The 21,632-nt window shown below is 41.6% G+C and overlaps 2 protein-coding genes and 1 long non-coding RNA gene across 3 annotated transcripts in view; all 3 read right to left on the bottom strand.

Moving 5' to 3' along the window:
* Positions 1 to 13,310, bottom strand: part of LOC108166996 (uncharacterized) — a 34,659-nt gene extending 21,349 nt beyond the window's left edge. The window contains exons 1-20 of the mRNA XM_081616768.1: positions 13,027 to 13,310; positions 11,319 to 11,359; positions 10,681 to 10,981; positions 8,915 to 8,952; positions 8,518 to 8,803; positions 8,319 to 8,359; positions 7,890 to 8,172; positions 7,689 to 7,732; positions 7,292 to 7,577; positions 7,093 to 7,133; positions 6,664 to 6,946; positions 6,471 to 6,514; positions 6,025 to 6,265; positions 4,011 to 4,051; positions 3,539 to 3,815; positions 2,517 to 2,564; positions 2,378 to 2,430; positions 2,215 to 2,285; positions 1,711 to 1,925; positions 1,384 to 1,634 (exon numbers count right to left, since the gene is read on the bottom strand). Of these exons, the coding sequence (XP_081472894.1) occupies positions 1,384 to 1,634; positions 1,711 to 1,925; positions 2,215 to 2,285; positions 2,378 to 2,430; positions 2,517 to 2,564; positions 3,539 to 3,815; positions 4,011 to 4,051; positions 6,025 to 6,265; positions 6,471 to 6,514; positions 6,664 to 6,946; positions 7,093 to 7,133; positions 7,292 to 7,577; positions 7,689 to 7,732; positions 7,890 to 8,172; positions 8,319 to 8,359; positions 8,518 to 8,803; positions 8,915 to 8,952; positions 10,681 to 10,981; positions 11,319 to 11,359; positions 13,027 to 13,303 (3,162 nt within the window). The 5' untranslated portion in view covers positions 13,304 to 13,310. The remainder of the gene's footprint in view (positions 1 to 1,383; positions 1,635 to 1,710; positions 1,926 to 2,214; positions 2,286 to 2,377; positions 2,431 to 2,516; positions 2,565 to 3,538; positions 3,816 to 4,010; positions 4,052 to 6,024; positions 6,266 to 6,470; positions 6,515 to 6,663; positions 6,947 to 7,092; positions 7,134 to 7,291; positions 7,578 to 7,688; positions 7,733 to 7,889; positions 8,173 to 8,318; positions 8,360 to 8,517; positions 8,804 to 8,914; positions 8,953 to 10,680; positions 10,982 to 11,318; positions 11,360 to 13,026) is intronic.
* Positions 13,311 to 14,073: 763 nt separating this feature from the next.
* On the bottom strand, positions 14,074 to 17,433 carry LOC103477759 (uncharacterized). The gene is made up of 6 exons (XM_081597323.1): positions 17,031 to 17,433; positions 15,986 to 16,253; positions 15,794 to 15,837; positions 15,215 to 15,482; positions 14,600 to 14,643; positions 14,074 to 14,394 (listed from the first exon to the last, which is right to left on the bottom strand). The coding sequence occupies exons 2-6, from the start codon at positions 16,242 to 16,244 to the stop codon at positions 14,074 to 14,076; spliced, it is 936 nt and encodes a 311-aa protein (XP_081453449.1). The 5' UTR covers positions 16,245 to 16,253; positions 17,031 to 17,433.
* A 2,555-nt stretch (positions 17,434 to 19,988) lies between these two features.
* On the bottom strand, positions 19,989 to 20,921 carry LOC145555265 (uncharacterized). The gene is made up of 3 exons (XR_014091369.1): positions 20,490 to 20,921; positions 20,170 to 20,400; positions 19,989 to 20,094 (listed from the first exon to the last, which is right to left on the bottom strand). It is a non-coding gene; the product is annotated as an uncharacterized LOC145555265 (long non-coding RNA).
* Positions 20,922 to 21,632: the final 711 nt, after the last annotated feature.

Genomic DNA, 21,632 nt, shown 5'->3' with positions numbered 1-21,632 from the left:
GCTCTTACTATATCACTTTTAGTAAAATAGCACAAATATACCAAACAGAGATTAAGACAAGCAGATTTCCAGGTTCAGATTAAAACAGGATAATCTGGGTTTCCACAGCATCACTCTTCTCTGCAGATGGGAAATGTTTCTGCAGATGGGAAATGTTTCTCCAACAGCTAAAAGTTGTGATTCTTCTAAATGGGTCAGATGGATTGGAAGAAGTTCATCACAAGCCAGAGAAATATTTACAATGACTCTGGACATATCAGCACGTTGTATGCATTACAGACTTCAACAATATTATTTACATTTACAAAGTGTTTATTTGGGTTTAATATGATGGTCTGGTAGAGCTGCTGCCTTGCAGCAAGAAGGTTCTGGGTTCGATTCCCGGCCCTGGTCTTCTGCATGGAGTCTCCATGTTCTCCCTGTGCATGGTGGGTTTTCTCCTGGTACTCCGGTTTCCTCCCACAGTCCAGAAACATGACTGTCAGGTTAATTGGCCTCTCTAAATTACCCCTAGGTGTGAGTGTGTGTGTGCATGGATGTGTGTCTCTGTGTTGCCCTGCGACAGACTGGCGACCTGTCCAGGGTGACCCTGCCTCTCGCCTGGAACGTTAGCTGGAGAGGCACCAGCACCTCCTGACCCCACTGAGGGACAAGGGTGAAAGAAAATGGATGGATGGATGATGGTCTGATGCGATTCCAAAGATGTAAGAACCAAATACGACCAGCAGGGGGAGCCCCTAACGCTGTTTCACTCAGTTCAACAGAAAGACGCTGAAATGTTAAATTCTGGCCAACAGACATGCAAAGAGCATTGAAGCTGTTCTGGTCCAGGTCCAGGCTGGTCCTGCCATGTGGACAGACCCAAAGGAGAAAAGACTTTCAGATCTCAGCCAAACTGGTGACTCTGGGCTCGTCTTGTGTCCCGGTTAAAGACTGACGGCCTGGGAAAACTGAGGTCTAACGTCTGTGCTGGAGTCAGGAGTTGATATGATAGACGGTCAGCCATGCTGATTAGGTTAAGGCTGAGAGAAGGTCAGCTGTGGTTACTTAAGGCTATGAAAGCGTGAGCCGTGTTAGTTGTGTTTCTACTAAACTGGCTGAACCGAACCTGATGTGATGAGAAGTGGAAAACCTCAAACTCTGTTGAGCTACAGTTAGCTGTTAGCTCCCAGCTAACGATGCTAACCCCAGGCTGACATGGTGTATGTTAGCCTTTGCATGAGGTTAGAAATGCTGCATTTATGTTCTGAAGTTTAATAACTGAGTAAGAATATTTTGTAAATTGCTGTACTTTGTATCTTTTTTCATATCTGAATACTATGCAGAAGTTCTGACCCGTTTCTGTATGAAAACTCCTTCTACCATAAGACCTGCATTATTTACCTGCTGTAAGGCCGGGTCGCGTGGGGTGAGGTAAACGTGCAGCGTGAGGAAAGCCGTGTTGGCCCGATAGAGCAACATGTTGCAGTAGACCTTCACAGGAAAGCCGACTCTCATCAGAACCGCTCTGGGAGAGAAAACGGGTTCAGCTAGTTTGACGTGTGACGGTGAGACCTCAGAGACTTTCTCCACAACGTCTCCACAGTCGTCCATGTGGAGGACAGCAAACTGCTCCAAAGGTTTACGGACGTCGTCTGAAGGAAACACAAGGAGCAGGAAAAGTTCTGGGTCAACGGTGTTAAAAGGTTTGGTACCATCATGTTCTCCTACCGACACAGATCCAGTGGGGCAGGAACACCTCCGTCATCCTCCCAGTAATCAGACTGATGTCCAGTAAAGGACCAGCAGGCCGGTATCCTCTGCTCTCCATCCTCTCCATGTGTCCGTCCCAGGAGCAGAACCGGTACCTGAAGACGACCCGTTCAGAGCAGAACCAGCGCAGACCAGAAACGCTGCACTCAAAGAGTCCAGCTTCACTCTGGAGGCTGAAATGACGTTAAAGCAAATAAAAATGTGACGATTTCTATTTTTAACTAATTTTGACAAATGTTTATTTCTGGAGAACTTTCTGAATTATCTGCATGTAGAAGATATTTTGAGTTTCCTGTAATTGAAATGGCCACCTGGTGGACGGATTCCTCACTGGTACTCTGGTTTCCTCATCGTCTAAAAACATGGTACATTTATTCATAGGAGGGAGTGTGTCTGCTCTGGTCTGTGTTTGTGACTGACTGGGTTGACTGGTGTTGTACTGGGAGGAACGTTGTTTTTCACCTGTAGGCTGGAACCTCGTCTGGATCCTCAGTTTTCATCTCAGGTTCAACTTTAGTGCAGCAGCTGGAGTCCTGATGAGGACAACAATCAGGTTTAAAACCAGCCAAGATGTTATGAGAAGGTCAATAAAATGTTGAAATGAGACAATCAAACATAAAAGTACCTTTAGATAATTGACTGTTTTTGCAAATTTAAGTTGAAAATCCATTAGGATCCCTTTTTAAAAAACACAATATTAGCTGTTAGCAGCTTTGCAAATCTTTCTGATAAATATTATGTTACCAAGACACAATAAAACATACCTTTACCGTGACTTTTTTCTGTAATCTTTATCCCTCTTTCCTCTCTCCCTGAAGGAAAAATGATTTTTGTGACATTGTTTTGATAACTTATCTTCTACCAAAGCTTTGAACGATGCGCTCTGCACGGCCGCTTATATTATCGTTCAGTGCGGTACCTACCGCGGCCACCAGGAGTCCCCCAAGGGGAATTTATCATTTACTTTTTTGCCCATATAAGAAAGATTTCTACACACATTATCAAATATCCATCCATCTTATCCGGGTCGGGTCGTGGGGGCAGCAGGCTAAGAAGGGAGGCCCAGACTTCCCTCTTCCAGCTCCTCCAGGAATCCCAAGGCGTTCCCAGGCCATAGAGAGACATCGTCCCTCCAGCATGTCCTGGGTCTTCCCCTTCTCCCGGTGGGACCTGAACTCCTCACCAGGGAGGCGTCCAGGAGGCATCCTGACCAGATGCCCGAGCCTCAACTGGCTCCTCTCGACGTGGAGGAGCAGCGGCTCTACTCTGAGTCCCTCCCGGATGACCGAGCTTCTCTCTCTAAGGGAGAGCCCAGCCACCCTGCGGAGGAGGAAACCCATTTCAGCCGCTTGTATCCGTGATCTGGTCGGTCATGACCCAAAGCTCATGACCATAGATGAGGGTGGGAACGTAGATCGACCGGTAAATCGAGAGCTTCAAGTCAAATGTATATTAAATATACATATTTCATACATTATTATATGTTACTGTAAAACAAATCACAACTTTATAATGAATGGATGTCTTTTTGTTAATATAATCACATTAAAATCATTACTAAAAAAAAATCTGTTCCACATAGGGGGCCCCCTGGCGGCCCTGGGGCCCTAAGCGGCCGCTTAGTTTGCTTATGCCTTCAGCCGGCCCAGCAAATAATGTCACAGGTAACACATCGCGGTCAGTTAGTCTGCCATGATAACGGTTTGCTTGTCGGAGCAGCAGGGGGCCGGAGCCGGCGTCACGTCAGGACATGCAGAAGACAAAGGAAACATTTTACAGCTCCTACCTTCGGATGAAACCTCCAGCAGGCTTTGGTCCAGATCGGTCATGTCTGTTAAAACCTCTCTGGCTATCTCCACTGACTGGTGACCAAACTCCTTCACCATCAGATCCACCAGACTCAGAGCTGTGACCACCCTGTATAGACGGAAATCTGGGATTTGCTGGAGGCCCCGATCAAAGCAAGTGAACTGAAGAAGTGACTTAAATTTCTCTAAAGTCCTCCAGTTCAACTTCTGAAGAATCTCATAAAGATCCCAACGAACATCTGCTGTGGTTGTTTTCTGAAACAAGAAATAAAATCAGATTTTTAGCTTATTTAATTGTGGATCTAATTAATATTGCAGCAAAGTTAGTCAACAGCAGAACTTAAGCTGAGCCACTCCTGTATTTTACTGTTAAATTTATGATGATAAATGGTTAGAAGTTACATTTAAGCTGAATTCACTGAACTAAATCTGTTGAATAAAATTACTTACTTGCTTCAGTAATAAATCTGCTTCATCCACAAATGATTCCCCTGAGGAAAAAAATATAAAAATGAAGAAAACAGAATTTGATCAAACTCCAACAAATGAAAAAAAATTCAGAATATGCAGTGGAACAAAACATTTCATGAAGCAACAAATGACGACAAATGAATAGATGAATTATATAATTTTAAAATATTGAGCAGTTTTGCCTTTAATAAATATTGGATACGACTTTGGTGCAGAAACATTTGTTGGGTAACTCAGAATTTCAGTTTCCCCCAAAGAGGAAAGCAGCTTTCAGCTTCTATGCACCACAAATCTGGAACAAACATCCAGATAGGCCTGTCACGATAACAAATTTTGCTGGACGATTAATTGTCTAAACAATTATTGCGATAAACGATAATATTGTTTCAAGACCTTTTGACACTGATTTAATGGAAATGACTAATAGATACACTTTATTTCCAAAAGAGCACATAACACTGGAACTGATAAACTAAATAAACAAAACAACCAAAAACAAAAATAAAATGGATTCTCAGTCTCCATTAATAAAAAACATACTTGAATAAAAACTAAACAACATAAAGCCAAAGTGGAAATTAATACTGCATTCAACCAAAAGAGTGCAGATTATGACGTCTGTATACTATATTGTCCTTCAGTAATCAGTGGATTTAAATAGAGAAGATGGGCACATCCCACTACCTGATGCAGTAGTTCACATTACACCATTTTTTGCCCCTATTTTCCCTTTACGACAATCTTAGATCGTTGGCCGATCTAAGATTTTCGCTGGTGGTTTCGTAACCGATCATCCTGCAGTGTGTGGTGTGTAACAGTAGATCGTCGTGGCCGCTCCGATCTAAATCAGGGGTTTTCCCCGACTGGGAGCTTTACGCTGAATGTGACAGGTAGCCAATCAGAAAGCGCGGATTCTCCTCCTGCTTTCTGAGGGGAAATTACGGAGGGGAATCCCAAACAGCTGGCACAGCGCAACCCGAAGTCCAGCGGACATTGGAGATGATATGTGGAAACAACATTAGTGTTTATTCAACATTTCGTGCAAAGAATATAGAAATGACCAGGAGAGGAGTTGGAGCCAAATTGCTACCGCAGTTGATGAACCCGGTAAGTTTTCAGCTGTTCTTCTTAACGTGACATAAATAGGTTAGAATGATTTTATTCAGTCAGGACTTTACGCTGAATCTAGCCACAAGCATCACAGGTAGATTCTGGTAAAGCATTGATTGATGCCTGATATTAAAATTAGTTAACTGGACTTGCAGCCGTTATTTTGTGCCCATGTGGCTGGACACCACACGGCACGACGAACCCGATCGAACCGTTATACCTGGGATTTCTGTCGGCTAATGTGTCTCTCAGGTTTTGGAAATTTTGCCCAGTCGGCCGACATCTCGTGTCGTGTGCGGTGAACATTACACTAAGGAAATGAGGAAGGGAGGGTCAGTGGAAAGCACCGGAGCTGAGCTTTTTTTTTTTCCATTCAGTGGCATCAATAGGAAGAAAAAAAGGTAGGAAGAGACGATAAAGCGATAATTAAAATGAGATCGATAGGTTTAATTTATCGTGTGATTAATTGATTTATCGTTTATCGAGACAGGCCTACATCCAGAAAACTGCTAAACAGCTGAAACCCTGAGTTACTTTAAATCAAGACTAAAAACCATGTTTAGAGTTACTTGAACCAGAACAGAATCCTGACCAGCTGATTAGATCTTGGTGATGTCTGTCACTGGTTTCTCAATCGCTGACTAAATTTAAAATGTTTTATGATGCAAAGCTCTTTGAACTGACTTGTTACTGAAAGGTGCTATTCAAATAAACCGATTGATCGGTCGGTTGATCGATTGATTGATTGATTGATTGATCCCTTCTTGTGCTCTCAGGCATGTTCTTTGTTTCTCTTCACATTATGAGGGAGGCAGTTGGTGTTAATGGTCAAACAAGCACACAAACGTCAACAACTTTGACATTAACAGATCTTGTTTCTCACCAGTTTCTTGAAGATCCTCAGCCAAATCTTTTCTGTTAATTTCAATCAGAAGATCTTTGATCATCTCCACAGACTGCTGGCCAAACTCATCCATTATGTTATCAATAACTCCTCCTCTATGTGTCATGAACTCCAATATTGTTGAAAACTTTGAACTTCCTCTAAACTTTACAAATTCCTCCTGGGTTAATTTGCCCAGATTTTCCAGGAGTTGCTGTCTAACAGCTGCCATCGTCGCCACCTGAAACATTCAGTTCATTACATAAAAAGCTGCTTCATTCAGGGGAAAATCATAAACATGGAGGCTAAAATTCATCACATTAGTAAACTGCAGCTTATTTCCTCAGAGCCAAACTGACATTAAATCCTAGAGGTTATAATGATCTTTGTTTTAAACTCTTTCAGCTGAAGGACATGAAATAAACTCCTGACGTCTCTTTACTCACTTTGTGGATCAGAGCAGAACGATGCTGACCTGCAGAAGGTTTCTCTGAGGAGAAAACAGGAAGGAGAAGAAAAGTTTCACATCTGACCATCGCTTCTTTGTGCAACATAATACGATGTGATCAAAACCATGCAGAGAAACATCACAACACTGTTATCAGCCGGTTTGAGATGTTTTAGTCTGAGATGTTGAACCTTTAGGTCCTGAGCTTCTGCCTGACAGCTTCTCTACCAGATCATCCTTCTTCATCTGCTTTACAACATCCATGGTCGTCTCCACTGACTGGTGGAAGTAAGTCAGAACCAAACCCGCCACAACATATCGCACATTTGGAAATCTGGTTCGCCAAGACGGCATGTATCTACTGTGATGGTAAAACATTTTATGTGTGGTTTCCCAGAACCTCGTTAGTTCTCCCTCATCAAGCTCATCCAGTGTCTCCAGCAGCAGCTCCGTCACAAACTCCAACTTTTCCACCTGGTGAATAAAAACTCATCATCTCTCTGAAACACATCAGGTTTCATTAAACCAGGAGTTTCTTCTTCATGAGCAGCAACCAGAAGCTGATTCAGCTCTAGAAGAAACAAACTCCTCAGGATAAAGATCACATAATAAAAACTCACTTTCTGGAGCAAAGCAGAGCTCAGATTCATAGAAAGTTTCTCTGAGGAGAAAAGATGAAACATTGATCAGTTTTCACAGATTCTGGTTTCAAATCATTTTATTCTGGATCAGTTAGAAAACAGAGACTAACTGATCCAGATTGAAGCTCTGATTGATGTTTGAGTTTCATCAGATGTTACAGATCCAACCATCTGGTACCTTTAGATGCTGAGCTGGTCTCAGGCAGCCTCAGCGCCAGATCAGTTCTGTTCAGGTCCAACAGAACCTCCCTGATCACCTCCACAGATTGTTTACCATGTTTATTGGTCAGCACATCCACCATGATGGTTCTGTCTGCATAAACCAGTTCATACCATGGGATTTGTGGAAGATTTCTCTGGAATTTTGTGAACTGCAGTAACAGTTTAAACTCCATGAATTCAGATTCATTTAAATCCTCCAGAGTTTCCAGAAGAACGTCGTTAACAGCTGCCATGGTCGCCACCTTGGAGATTCAAGAACATTTTTCAGGACGTTTCTTCACAGAGAGACGAGAATAAACATAATAATAATTATCTCTGCTGTCCACTGATCTGGAACATCTGGATTTACTCACTTTGTGGATCAGAGCAGAACGATGTTGACCTGCAGAAGGTTTCTCTGAGGAGAAAACAGGAAGGAGAAGAAAAGTTTCACATCTGACCATCGCTTCTTTGTGCAACATAATACGATGTGATCAAAACATGCAGAGAAACATCACAACACTGTTATCAGCCGGTTTGAGAAGTTTGAGATGTTTTAGTCTGAGATGTTGAACCTTTAGGTCCTGAGCTTCTGCCTGACAGCTTCTCTACCAGATCATCCTTCTTCATCTGCTTTAAGACATCCATGGTCGTCTCCACTGACTGGTGGGAGTAAGTCAGAACCAAACCCACCACAATGTATCGCACATTTGGAAATCTGGTTCGCCAAAACGGCATGTATCTACTGTGATGGTAAAACATTTTATGTGTGGTTTCCCAGAACCTCGTTAGTTCTCCCTCATCAAGCTCATCCAGTGTCTCCAGCAGCAGCTCCGTCACAAACTCCAACTTTTCCACCTGGTGAATAAAAACTCATCATCTCTCTGAAACACATCAGGTTTCATTAAACCAGGAGTTTCTTCTTCATGAGCAGCAACCAGAAGCTGATTCAGCTCTAGAAGAAACAAACTCCTCAGGATAAAGATCACGTAATAAAAACTCACTTTCTGGAGCAAAGCAGAGCTCAGATTCATAGAAAGTTTCTCTGAGGAGAAAAGATGAAACATTGATCAGTTTTCACAGATTCTGGTTTCAAATCATTTTATTCTGGATCAGTTAGAAAACAGAGACTAACTGATCCAGATTGAAGCTCTGATTGATGTTTGAGTTTCATCAGATGTTACAGATCCAACCATCTGGTACCTTTAGATGCTGAGCTGGTCTCAGGCAGCCTCAGCGCCAGATCAGTTCTGTTCAGGTCCAACAGAACCTCCCTGATCATCTCCACAGATTGTTTACCATGTTTATTGGTCAGCACATCCACCATGATGGTTCTGTTTGTATAATCCAGTTCATCCCATGGGATTTGTGGAAGATTTCTCTGGAATATTGTGAACTGCAGTAACAGTTTAAACTCCATGAATTCAGGTTCATTTAAATCCTCCAGAGTTTCCAGAAGAACGTCTTTAACAGCTGCCATGGTCGCCACCTTGGAGATTCAAGAACATTTTTCAGGACGTTTCTTCACAGAGAGACGAGAATACACATAATAATAATTATCTCTGCTGTCCACTGATCTGGAACATCTGGATTTACTCACTTTATGGATCCAAGCAGATTGTTTTCCCAACGGCATCTCTGAGTAAAACAAATGAAAATTTAACCAGAACATACAAGAAACTTTACAGTATAATATTTTGCCAGCCGTCATTTACCAGTTCAAAACTGTAACCTGTTTATGGAAAATTACAATTAAAAACACAGACATACTGAGAGCATAATTAATCTAACTTTAATCTAACTTGGTGAAGAAAATGGCAGAACTGTTTCACACATTATGACGTTTCATTGTAAAAATCTACTTTATGAAAATTGACCAGCAGCCGTGGTTGATAAGAAAATACAGTAAAACACAGAAGGATTGCAGCTTGTCAGCATTTCAATATAATAATGGAAAAAAGTCCAAAGTAATGAAAACGCCTGTTTAAAGGTTCAGTGAAAAGTTATGAGGTGACAAAAATCAACTTCTACATCAACTGTTTCACATGCTATGGAGAACATTTTGCAAAAGACTACTGTTAAAAAACTAGTAAAAAGTTTCATCTGTCACATAAACTACTGAAAAGCTTTTATACGCAGTAATCGAATATTTTCTCATCATTTCAGTTGAAAGGAGGCATCAGTTTTTACTGAAGTTGTTCTGGTTCATGTGTGTTCGGTATCAGCGATTTCTAGTAGATATTTTTCCAATCAAGTCATCAATGTCTGCTCAGCTAAGTGCTTAGAGAAGTGGTGGCATTGCTGAATAATGTTTTGGGTTGAAGAGAGACGATCAGGATCCTGTCAAATGCAACAGCTGTTGGCCAGCAGCCGTTAGCCTCTTTTATCAAACCACTAGCTTAGCATACCATGGAAAACTCACAGGAAGAGTTCACCAGGCACATTCACCAGGTGCTTTGTTATTATTTGATGACGGTGGTTAATCAGAGGAGGGACTAGCTCTCCCACTCCTTGAAAACTTCTGCTACTACCTGAAGAACATCTCCAGGATCAGAGGACTGATGTCTCAGATCTAGAAACTCATCCAGGCGTTTATCTTTAGCCGCATTGATTACTGCAGCAGCGTCTTCACAGGTCTGACTAACAAATCAATTCTCCAGCTGATCCAGATGCTGCTGCTGCTGTTCTGACTAGAACCAGGAAGATGGAGACATAACACCAGTTTTAAAGTCCCTCCTCTGGCTCCCTGTAGCTCAGAGAATAGACTTTAAAATACTGACGTTAGTTTATAAATCACTGAACGGTTTAGCACCACAATACATTAAAGATCTGCTGCTGTATCAACCTTCCAGACCCCTCAGGTTCTGGTTCTGGTTCTGCTCTGCATCCAGAATCAAACAAGGAGAAGCAGCATTCAGTTTCTATACACCACAAATCTGGAACAAACTTCCAGAAAACTGTAAAACAGCTGAAACACTGAGAGCCTTTAAATCTCAACTAAAACCCACCTGGTTAGTTTTATTTGAAACGTGATAAAATAGGAATTTAGTGACGATACTTGACTTAATGTGATGTTTAGATTGTTGATTCTATGTTGGATGACTCTGTGTTTTTGTTTGTTGTGATGTAAAGCAGTTTGAAATGCCTTGCTGTTGAAATGTGCTGTACAGATCAAAGTTGATCTGCAGCAGCTGCCACTCACTCTGCTGTCTGACATGATGAAGCCCAACATGCTGGTTCATTCATTAACTCACCTTCCTAACTGTGATCACACTGCTGATCTCACTTTGTTAAAGCAAAAAATGAAACATGTTAAGAAGAACCGTGTGAGACTGATTTCTGAATCTCCAGGTTTGATCAGCTTACCTCTGGAGGCTGAGCTGCTGCTTAGCTTCTGGACCAAATCCTTCCTCCTGAAGCGCTTCAACACACGCCTGACCACCATTAAAGAGTATTTGCTCCATGTCTGCATGATGAAGATCACTGTATCCTCCAGGTCTGCTGTCTCCAGAATGTTCCCGGAGAACACTGTGCTGTAATAGGGATTCTTGAAGAACATTTTGTTGTAAAAGGGACTCATGAGTCTCTTAAACGTCTCCAGTTCATCATCACTCAGATCCTTCAATGTTTCTAACATCAGGTGAAAATCACTGCTCTGCTTCTCCATCTATTACAGTAAAAGACAAAAAACACCAGAGGTCTTCCCTAAGCAATGTCTGTTCTTTTAAACAATAATACATCAAATGTATGTAGCGCTTTATGGGACATTCAAAAAAGCTTAAATAAATAATAAAATAAAACCAATAAATAGGATTTTATTTATTTTTATTTTTCTAGGAAAACTAAATTTCCCTCAACATTCAATGCAACCAAACCTGAACCAGGCATCTGGATTTTACCAAGACTTCATTTTACAGATTAAATAAATAATTTGTGTTTAAAATAATAAATCATCATTATAGTCAAAGCCGACCTCTGCAGTCCCATTCTGCAGCTGCACTTACCATCTGGTCCAGAGAAGGTTTTCCACCAACAGAACTTTTATCTGAGGAGAAAAACAGTAAAATGCTGATTAGCAGAAGTTGCATCATCTAGTTTGAACTTCACCACTTCATTACAGCTATAGAGCTTGGAAGATGAGAAGCTTGAAGCTGATGTGGTATTTTATGGATAACCAGTGAAGATGTTTAAGGTCAGGCTGCACAGTGGTGCAGTTGGTAGAGCTGTTGCCTTGCAGCAAGAAGGTTCTGGGTTCGATCCCCGGTCTTTCTGCATGGAGTCTCCATGTTCTCCCTGTGCATGGTGGGTTTTCTCTGGGTACTCCGGTTTCCTCCCACAGTCCAAAAACATGACTGTCAGGTTAATTGGCCTCTCCAAATCCTCCTTAGGTGTGAGTGAGTGTGTGCATGGTTGTGTGTCCTGTGTGTCTCTGTGTTGCCCTGCGACAGACTGGCGACCTGTCCAGGCCCAGAACGTTAGCTGGTGAGGCACCAGCACCTCCTGACCCCACTGAGGGACAAGGGTGTTAGAAAAAGGATGGATGTTTAAAGCAAAATAAAAGTGCTGAATTACATGTAATAGTTGCTACCACAAGGTGGCGCTCCCTCCTTACAGCCAAAGCTTCCATATAAGGGAAGAGCCAAGTGTCATATTCCTGTGCGTGTTGGGCTGTGGAGGAAAACTGTTTTAAATCAATCATTTTAATAATGCAGTCAGTGCTGATGTGGTGTTTTTATCCTCTACTGATGTTCTGGTCGTGGCATTGCCTGGACAGGTTGTTGTTTTTTATATCGTTGATCTAGTTGGATGGGGTGACACTAGATCCTCAGGATTTGACCTTGAGTGTCGGCTTATGGTAGGCTGTGTCTTTAATTTGGTTTAGATTGATTTGACTGAAGGGTTTTTATAAGCATTCAGTATTTTTGGTATTTTGTTTTTTTACAGTTCTATCACTGCTTCCTGCTGTTCTTTAGAGTTTGATTTTCTTTGCTATTGTTAGTCCGCCATCTTTAGGATGGTTTGTCTCCTTTTAGTGTTTGTAAGGGTAGACTAAAAATGTTCCATTTATTTTGTGTTTGTATGTCCTGCATTTCATCTTTGGGTCTCTTCCCAGAACATTCCCATTCCATGTCGCTGCTGATCTTAAATCTCTGGGACCTGATCCTGTTTGGACTGTGATCTTGGGCTTGGATTGCATGAAATCATTTTGCAGTGAACCGAGTGCATCATAAGTTTGCAGTGAACGATTGTAGTGTTTTACACGGGTTTGTCTGCCTGAAGTGGTGTTTGAATTCGGGTCAAATGTTATTGGATTGACAACGAATGCATGAAGTTAACAGGAAATCCTCTTATTTATGGCCATCCATCCATTTTCCAACACCCTTGTCCTCAGTGGGGTCAGGAGGCAATGTCTCCAGCGAGACGTTTCAGGCGAGAGGCGGGTCACCCTGGACAGGTTGCCGGTCTGTCGCAGGGGCTTTTATTTATGTAACAATAAATATTAATTATTAACTTTATTCTTGGTGTTGTTATTACCCTTCGGCTTGACGGAGTCATAACATACGGATGCTTTTATGGAAATAAAGAGATGTCTGATTTTCCTTTGGGGACTTTTTACTCTTTTAAGACAGTTTTTGACAGGAAGGAGGAAACAGACGTAAAATGAAATCTAAGGGTTTATTCAGAAATATTACACATCAATGGAGCTCCTACCTTGTGATTTAAAGCCGTTCTCAGTCAGCCATCGGTCCAGATCATTCATGTCGTTTTGAACGTCCCTGACCATCTCCCACACATCCCAATGAAAAAACTCCGTCAGCATCAGCCATGCCAGGTACTGTGGCGTAGCCGCCTCGTCTAGACGGGACTTTGGTAATTGTGGAAGACTTTTCTCAAAGCACGAAAACCGAAGAAATGATTTGAATTTCTCAAAAGTCTTCCAGGTCAACTTCTGAAGCTTCTCAGAAAGTCTCTGATGTTCCTTTGACATTGATATGGCATAACACTAGAAATAGAAGAATATTTATAAGTTAATTTCTGATGTCTGGTTCTAAATGACAATGCAGCAGAATTCATAGGTTTCACAGAAATATCTGAAATTTCTTCACAAAGTCACAAATTCCTGACTTGGTGAAGTCATGAGATAGCCAACAAAATTCAGAGTCATGTTAATTTGGAGAGATTGTTCTGCTTTTAAAATCTTTCCAGGGGGAATTTTTAAACAAAGTTACACTTTCGCAAAGTTATTACTAACTGGAGTCAGTTTATCAGGTTGGTTCTGATCGCCTCAAAGCTGACTCCATGTTCATCATGTTTGTGTGAAACCGTCATTTAACCAGGAATGTCTCATTGAGATTAAATTTTTTTTTTCAAGAGAGCAACAACCTGTTTCATTTAACCAAAACATGTAAAAATACAAAAAAAAAAAAAAAAACAGGTTCAAAGCATTACTTTAGCTAAATTTATGACAAAAGGTTAGAAGTTTAAAACTTATTCCACTGAACTAAATATGTGCTTAATACAGTCATACTTACAGATAAATCTAATTTAGAATATTTATCCTCAGAAGATTGATCTGAGGAAAAAAAATTTAAATATGTAAATAAAATGGCAAAACAAATTTTAATCAAAATGCAACAAAAAAATTACAAAAGATTCAGAAAAATGTGTCATAACATTTTGTGATGAAAGAATAATTAAAAATGCAAAAAAACAACAAAAAAAACAACTTGCAATAAATAGTAGTTTTGACCTTATGTTTTACAAATTAAACATCAGATAAACAAAACGGATCCGTTTCTTACCTGGAAGATTCTCAACCAAATCTTTTCTGTGTATTTGAATCAAAAACTGATCCATCATTTTAACAGACAGACGGCCAAATTTCTCCATCAGCTCATCAACGAGTTCTGCTCTCTCTGGTTTGAACTCCAACCTTCGTGAAGAGGAGTGCATGGTAACCTTCATTTCTGGTAATGTAGAGTCTGATAAACTTTCTTTAAGTTTTACGAAATATTCCTCCTGGGTTAATTTGTCCAGAGTTTCCAGGAGTTGCTGTCTAACAGCTGCCATCGTCGCCACCTGAAACATTCAGTTCATTACATAAAAAGCTGCTTCATTCAGGGGAAAATCACAAACATGGAGGCTAAAATTCATCACATTAGTAAACTGCAGCTTATTTCCTCAGAGCCAAACTGACATTAAATCCTAGAGGTTATAATGATCTTTGTTTTAAACTCTTTCAGCTGAAGGACATGAAATAAACTCCTGACGTCTCTTTACTCACTTTGTGGATCAGAGCAGAACGATGCTGACCTGCAGAAGGTTTCTCTGAGGAGAAAACAGGAAGGAGAAGAAAAGTTTCACATCTGAGCAGTTAAAAATCTATTGATAAAATAGTGGGAGTGGGTTTTGCAAAAGCTGCGTCTTACTCCAGCTGACCCACTCAGCTATTTTCTCATACTGCTCTCCACTTAAGTTTCATCTGCTTTTATTTTAACATTTAACTTTCTGTTCCATTTTCCTGGTTGGATCTGATCTGCAGTAACTCGTGTGATCCACTGATGGTCCATCCGTCTGTCTGTCTGTCTGTCTGTCTGTCTGTCTGTCTGTCTGTCTGTCTGTCTGTCTGTCTGTCTGTCTGTCTGTCTGTCTGTCTGTCTGTCTGTCTGTCTGTCTGTCTGTCTGTCTGTCTGTCTGGTTTAACTCTGTTTCTCTCCTGGCTGCAGCAGCTGCCACTCACTGCTGTCTGACATGATGAAGCCCAACATGCTGGTTCATTCATTAACTCACCTTCCTAACTGTGATCACACTGCTGATCTCACTTTGTTAAAGCAAAAAATTAAACATGTTAAGAACCGTGTGAGACTGATTTCTGAATCTCCAGGTTTGATCAGTTTACCTCTGGAGGCTGAGCTGCTGCTTAGCTTCTGGACCAAATCCTTCCTCCTGATGTTCTCTAAAACATCTCTGGTCACCATTAAAGACTCTTTTCCATAAGTCTGCATAATGAAAATCACAGCATCAACCAGGTCTGCTGTCTCCTGCCAGTCTTCACTCTCCTCCAACTTCTGCTGATTCAGGTGTCGTTTAAACTCCTGGAGTTCATCATCACTCAGGTCCTTCAGTGTTTCCAACATCAGGATCAAATCACTGCTCAGCTTTTCTACCTAGGAGAGTCAAAGAAAAAGAAAATGACATGGAAAAAATATCTTTATATTGATTGTAACGTTTACAAATCATCATTTACATCATATAAAAAACAGTTTGGCATTTCTAATAAACATTTGTGCTTTTACATTTGATGTTATTTAGTTTCTTTAAGCTTTTCTAAGAAATCAAAAGTTCCCTCAACATTTAATGCAACCGAATCTGCATCAAGATTTGACCTAAAATTAAATTTATAATGTAAATATTAAATTTGTGTTTCAGATAATTTCACATCATCTGAGTCAAAGTTGACCTCTGCAGCCTTACTGACCCTCTGGTCCAGTGAAAGTCGTTCTTCACCAACAGAGAGTTTATCTGAGGAGAAAAGCAGAAAACAGATCAATCAGAAGCAACAAAACTTTTCCAACATGTTTTCATTTATCTAGGCAACTTTCACTGATCAGAATAAGTTACATTTCCTAACAAGGTTTCCTGAAACATCTCTCTCTCTGCTCTGCTTAACCTTTTGCTCCTGAGTCAGCAGCTGACAATCTCTGCACCAGATCCAAGCGGTCCATCTTCATCAGAACGGTTCTGACGGCCTCCACACATTCTCCACTGCTGCTCTTCACCATCAGATCCACAACATCCTGAACGTTTGCTGCTTCCAGGCTGCTGGAGGTCACCAAGCTCGGCTCTGCTTCAGCCAAAGTCCTGAACTCTGCAAAGTCTTCCAGGCTCAGCTGCTGCAGGGTTTCAACCAGAAGCTCCATCGTCTCCATCGTTCCAACCTGGACAACAAAACAAAAACTTCAACATTAATGCTGCGAACTGGATGTTTTACATCAGGCAGTTTCTGTGACACCATTAGTTTCATGTCAAAGTTTAACATTACAGAACATGGAAAATCGAAATAAAATGCACAATGTGTAAAAACATGTCGCATTACTCTGAACACACCATCCTCACTGTCAAACATGGTGGTGGCAGCATCATGCTCTGGGGGCTCCTGTGTAGCTCCCACCCACAGACATGAATACGATCCATTTCTCCACTGCTGCTCTTCACCATCAGTCTAAAGTCTGTTCTTACCGAGTTCACAAGGAACCTGGTTCTCCAATTGGAACAGGAAGTTCTTAATGTCTGGATCTCTGGAGACGCAAGTGGCTCTTTGGCTCACAATGTCAAATAAAATATTGCTCTGTGTTTTTGTTTCATTCTTTTTTAAGTATCCCCATGAAAAAACACTGACTACCCAGGCCCTCGTGGTACATTTACTCCCAAAATCCCCAAACCCAACTCCTTATTTCTATGAATATTTTAATATTCTTTAAAATAGCAGGATGTTCACATAACTTATATTTTTGGTGTTGTGTTGGTTTCAAGTTTTTAACACACATGCCAGAACACAACCAGGAGACAAATGAACAATAATGAGTTTATTGAATCCAGGGGAATGGGAATGAGTTCTGGAACGGATGACCGGATCGTCTGACTGTCAACGAGAGGCGACCGGTTGGCGAGAGTGGTTGAGAGATCTGTCCGGGAATAAACCTAGGAGGTCTTACTTGGAGAGGATGAGTTTGGTTGTTTGCAGAGCGCTGGAGAAGAGGGCTTCGTTGGGGACGGACAGGTTTGTACTTGGCTGAAAAGCGGAGACCGACTAGGTCCAGTTATAGCAAATCTCCAAGTGGGTTCAGGCACGGACAGGTTACACCTGTGGTGTCGCGAAGGGGAGTCCACTGGAGAAGGACCGAAGGCAGGCAGCTAGAGCTCACGAAGAACCCCCGGGCAGACGGCACACACGGGAGACAGCAAGGAGACAACAGCTTCACCTGGCCAGGAAACAACATGGAGGATTAACTTGGAGGGAAAAACATTCGTTCCTTTCTCTGGAACGAACGTTACCAAGGTAAGTAAACACTCAGGCAAAGAAGAGTCGTTCAGCCTCTGCTTATATACATCCAGACCGCGCCCTCCAAACGAGCTACAGGTACGTCTACGGGGTTGGCACCGCACCTCTCCAGGGGCTCTGTCCACTGGCGGCATCTGGTGGATGCCGCGGGAAGCAGCAGGTACTCCAGGACAATAAAACTCAAACCAAAAAGAAAAAGAAACGAAAAAAACAGAACAGAAAAACAGACCCTGACATTTGACTGTCGGAGGACATATTTTGAATATTAAATCAGGTGTTCTGACCAGTTACTGTTACAGGTACTTTTTACACCGGCTTAATTAAAGCTTAAGTAAATCTACTTAAGTGAAAACGTGTTGAAGTTATGCTACTCTGATTGGAATTCAATTTGGAGTAATCTAACCTTTATGTGTGAATGAATGTTTGCTCTATGAATCTCTCTTTCGTTTTTTTAAACAACAAACACTGCCATAAAATATTGTCCATCACTGCAGCATGCAGTGGTCGGCCCTTATTTTCATTTCTGAAAGGTGGGACCCCTGTGTGCCACTGAGCTCCAGGCTCTGGTCTGTGCTGCCTCACGGTCACTGAGCTGCATGCTGCAGCCGGCATGTCTTCAACACACACGGCTGACTCTGGCTTAAATGTTCTTATTGGCCTGGTTCCTTCTTATTTATGAACTTTTTCTTTGCATAATTGAAAGCCGCTATGTCTCACCATCAAAAGACACTTTGTAATTCTTTGTTCCTCATGCTGGAACAGAAACAACAGGAAATAAAGCTGTCAGTTTCTCTGCCTCTGCTGTTCAGAACAACCTCATTCTGAACTGAAACTGTCAGAAATTTTTTTCTCAGAAACTTTCCGCTCCATTATAATAAGAAACTGACAATGGAAATCTTTTGTACAGGTCTTGTGTCCTAAATGTTATATTAATACTGTGCTTTTAAAATTAAAATGGGTTTTGTAACAACAAAACTAATACTTTGTCAAATGTGCATGTTTTGGAAATGGCTGATGTCATTAATGTTATAGGAGTTCACTACACGCCACTGATTTTTTAATTCAATGCATATTGCAACAAATATGAACATCTCTCTTAACGTTATTATTTTACTAGCATCAGCAGTTTTTAACATTTCCAACAGGAAACAGCCTGGAGAAGCAACTTCCACACTGAAAGTAAGAAAGACAAGAATCCTGTTTAATAAATGTTTTACCTGCTGCTGGTTTGAAAATAATCCAGTTAATCCATGAAGTTACAGTAAATCCTTCATGTTTCTGTTTTTGCAGCCACTAATGCAGAAAGTGAAACTGTGAAGCTCCGATGGCAGGAGGAAGTTGACGCATGGCCTTTCTGGATTGATCAGCTTCTTCTTTTTCTTTTGGGATTTATTGGTGGTCAACAAACAACTTAGTTGTGCATTACTGCTACCAGCTGGTAGGGTGTGTGGATTGGTATTACCAAAAAAAGAGGATTATAAAGTCATGTTCTATTACCCCTTTTTAGCAACCTCCCCTCCAGAGGATCCATAATCCATAATATTGTCTATTAGCATAAGATAAAGTTGTACATAGCTTGATCAAGCCCTGCAAGCGCCTAGTGTAAAATGCCATTTTCAATAGATCGGAAACAACGAGAAGGACCTCGCTGCAGCAAACAGGAAGGTGCGGGACGGACCACTGTCAGTCTCTTACCTTATTTGGAAATGGGACCATTGCATTCCGGAAGTGAAGGGGGCGCCATTTCCTATATTATCCCCGTTCTTCCGTTTAAATTTTCTTTTGAAATCTGTGATATAGCTTCATCTGTAGGAAGGATTTTCACTCAGCATATATTTCAACTTCTTTACTTCAGCGCAGCTCACAGCTTTTAACAAATTCCGTTGCTTTCTGTGTTCTTCTAAATCTGCTCCTTCTGCACATCTTTTCGGGCCTACTACTGCCTCTAGTGGCGTGGGGGTGGTAGTACAACTAATATAAATACATTACTAAATCAGAACACCAAAGTCTTTATTATTTATTATTAATTATCGCGTAACTGGAACCGCAAAAGATAAAGTCCCTCACAAAACACCAAACCTTTTAATTTTCTTAAGGAAGTAGAGCTAATTAAATGACATAATACCTGAAAGTGGTTCCAGTTTCACTCGATGGCCAGCCTGTTGAAACTATGGCAAATTTTAACTACCTTGGATCATTCCTGGACAGTCAGCTCAACTTTGCTGAAAACACTGGCTACATTTTTTAAGAAACGTCACTCCATCTTTTAGGAAGACCCAGTGATCTTGGGGTTACCTAACAAGTGCAACTCATGCAAAACCTCTAGTTAGCTAGTGGCAACATTGGCTAACATTACCTCTAGTTAAGTAATGTTAACATTTTAACAATGAGTTAAAATGTTAAAACTTAAAAATGTAACTTAAGTTTTAACTCATCTCAAGTTTCAACCGTTGAGTGCTTCAGCTTTTCATCTCCTCAGCTGGTTTGGTCACATGAGCTGCTGACTAACAGACAATCTTTTAAGAATACTTGGTATAGCAGGAAAAATGGGTAAATGATGGTGAATCCAAAAACAACTGTCATGGTGGATTTAATGTTTCGAACCCACATGCAGGAACACACACGAAGAGATAAGTGCAATAATTTATTTACAATATGTACAAGTAGATAGATTGCCACTGGAAGGAAGGTTGGGTCCAGGAAACTCTCTGGGGCGACTGCAGGCAAGATGGGAGATGGTGAGTATAAAGACGGTGGGAAATGACAAGACCACTGGAAATAGTCGTGCTTACCAGAGGTAGCAGGTTAAAGTCCAGCGGAGGGGAGTGGGTCCCTAGTGAAGGAGTAGTGGAGAGGACGTTGGTAGACCGTCGGCGGTCGTGACGTTGGAGGGCGGACAGGTGGATCTGAGGAGGCTTGGAGGAACAGCGGAGGGCTTCCGACTAGAGAGGAGTCACAAGAAGGGGTAATCCCAGGCTAGTTGGCTTTGGGGAAAGGCTTCCCGGGAGAACCTTGTAGACGTCCTGAAAAGAGCAACAAGAGACTGGTCAAAGGCTACAAGAAGAACACCTTGAAACTGTTTCTGAGAAAACTACTCAGCAGGCTGATGTACCACTAAAGGCAACACTCTGGCAGAGAAGTGCTGGAAGCCCACTGCTCTTATACTCCTCCTGGGAGATGATGATGCCAATCAGGTGTGTCCTGTAGAGCCTGTCAGCACACCCTCCTGACAAGATCCAACCCACTGGGGCCCTCTTCTGGATGGTAGGTGATGCTGGAAAGGAAAACAATCTAACCCCACAACCTGGTACCCAACACTCTGTCTAAACCAGTGGTGAAAGTAAGGGGGTACGGCGGGGTACTGCGTACCCCTAAAAGATTTAGCGGGGGTACGCAGTACCCTCAGTGGAGGAGCGGCTGTCTGCTGTAGAAAATCAACGGGTTCACTGTGCAGCCGTGAGTTCACCCACTAATCAGCCGTGACTGATTAGTTTTTCAAGAACAATCCAAAACACGACTTAATCAGTTAATAAATAAATCTTTTTCTCATTTCATTTTGAGTGTGTGTGTGTGTATGGTTGTGTGTCTCTGTGTTGCAAAGCGACAGACTGGCGACCTGTCCAGGTGACCCCGCCTCTCGCCCACAACGTTAGCTGGAGAGGCAGCAGCACCTCCTGACCCCATTAAGGGACAAGGGTGTAAAGAGGACGGACGGACGGACGGACGGACGGATGGACGGACGGATGGATGGATGGATGGATGGATGGACGGATGGACGGACGGATGGATGGACGGACTTCTTTTATGTCGTTTGAGGTTCACTCCCGAAAAGGTGCAGTCAGAAGTTGAGTTCTCATTTTGCTGACTGAAGCACTTATTTAATCAGTGACAAAAGGTGGAACCGTCCCCAATGGCATAAACGTGAACAATTCATCTTTAATTAAAGTATCAATAATAATAAATGTACATATATGTGAAGAAATTGCTGCTTACAGGGCAATTAAGATAGATAGATAGATAGATAGATAGATAGATAGATAGATAGATAGATAGATAGATAGATAGATAGATAGATAGATAGATAGATAGATAGATAGATAGATAGATAGATAGATAGATAGATAGATAGATAGATAGATAGATAGATAGATAGATAGATAGATAGATAGACAGACCCCTGGGGTCGTATCATTAAAGACAGCAGGTCATAAATGAACACATGCAGGAAGGTGGAGGACAGCATCACCTGAATTAC

This window comes from Poecilia reticulata, chromosome 16 (assembly GCF_904066995.2).
Source record: "Poecilia reticulata chromosome 16, P_reticulata-male-v2, whole genome shotgun sequence".
Classification (NCBI taxonomy): domain Eukaryota; kingdom Metazoa; phylum Chordata; class Actinopteri; order Cyprinodontiformes; family Poeciliidae; genus Poecilia; species Poecilia reticulata.
This window is presented reverse-complemented; position numbering and strand designations above follow the sequence as displayed.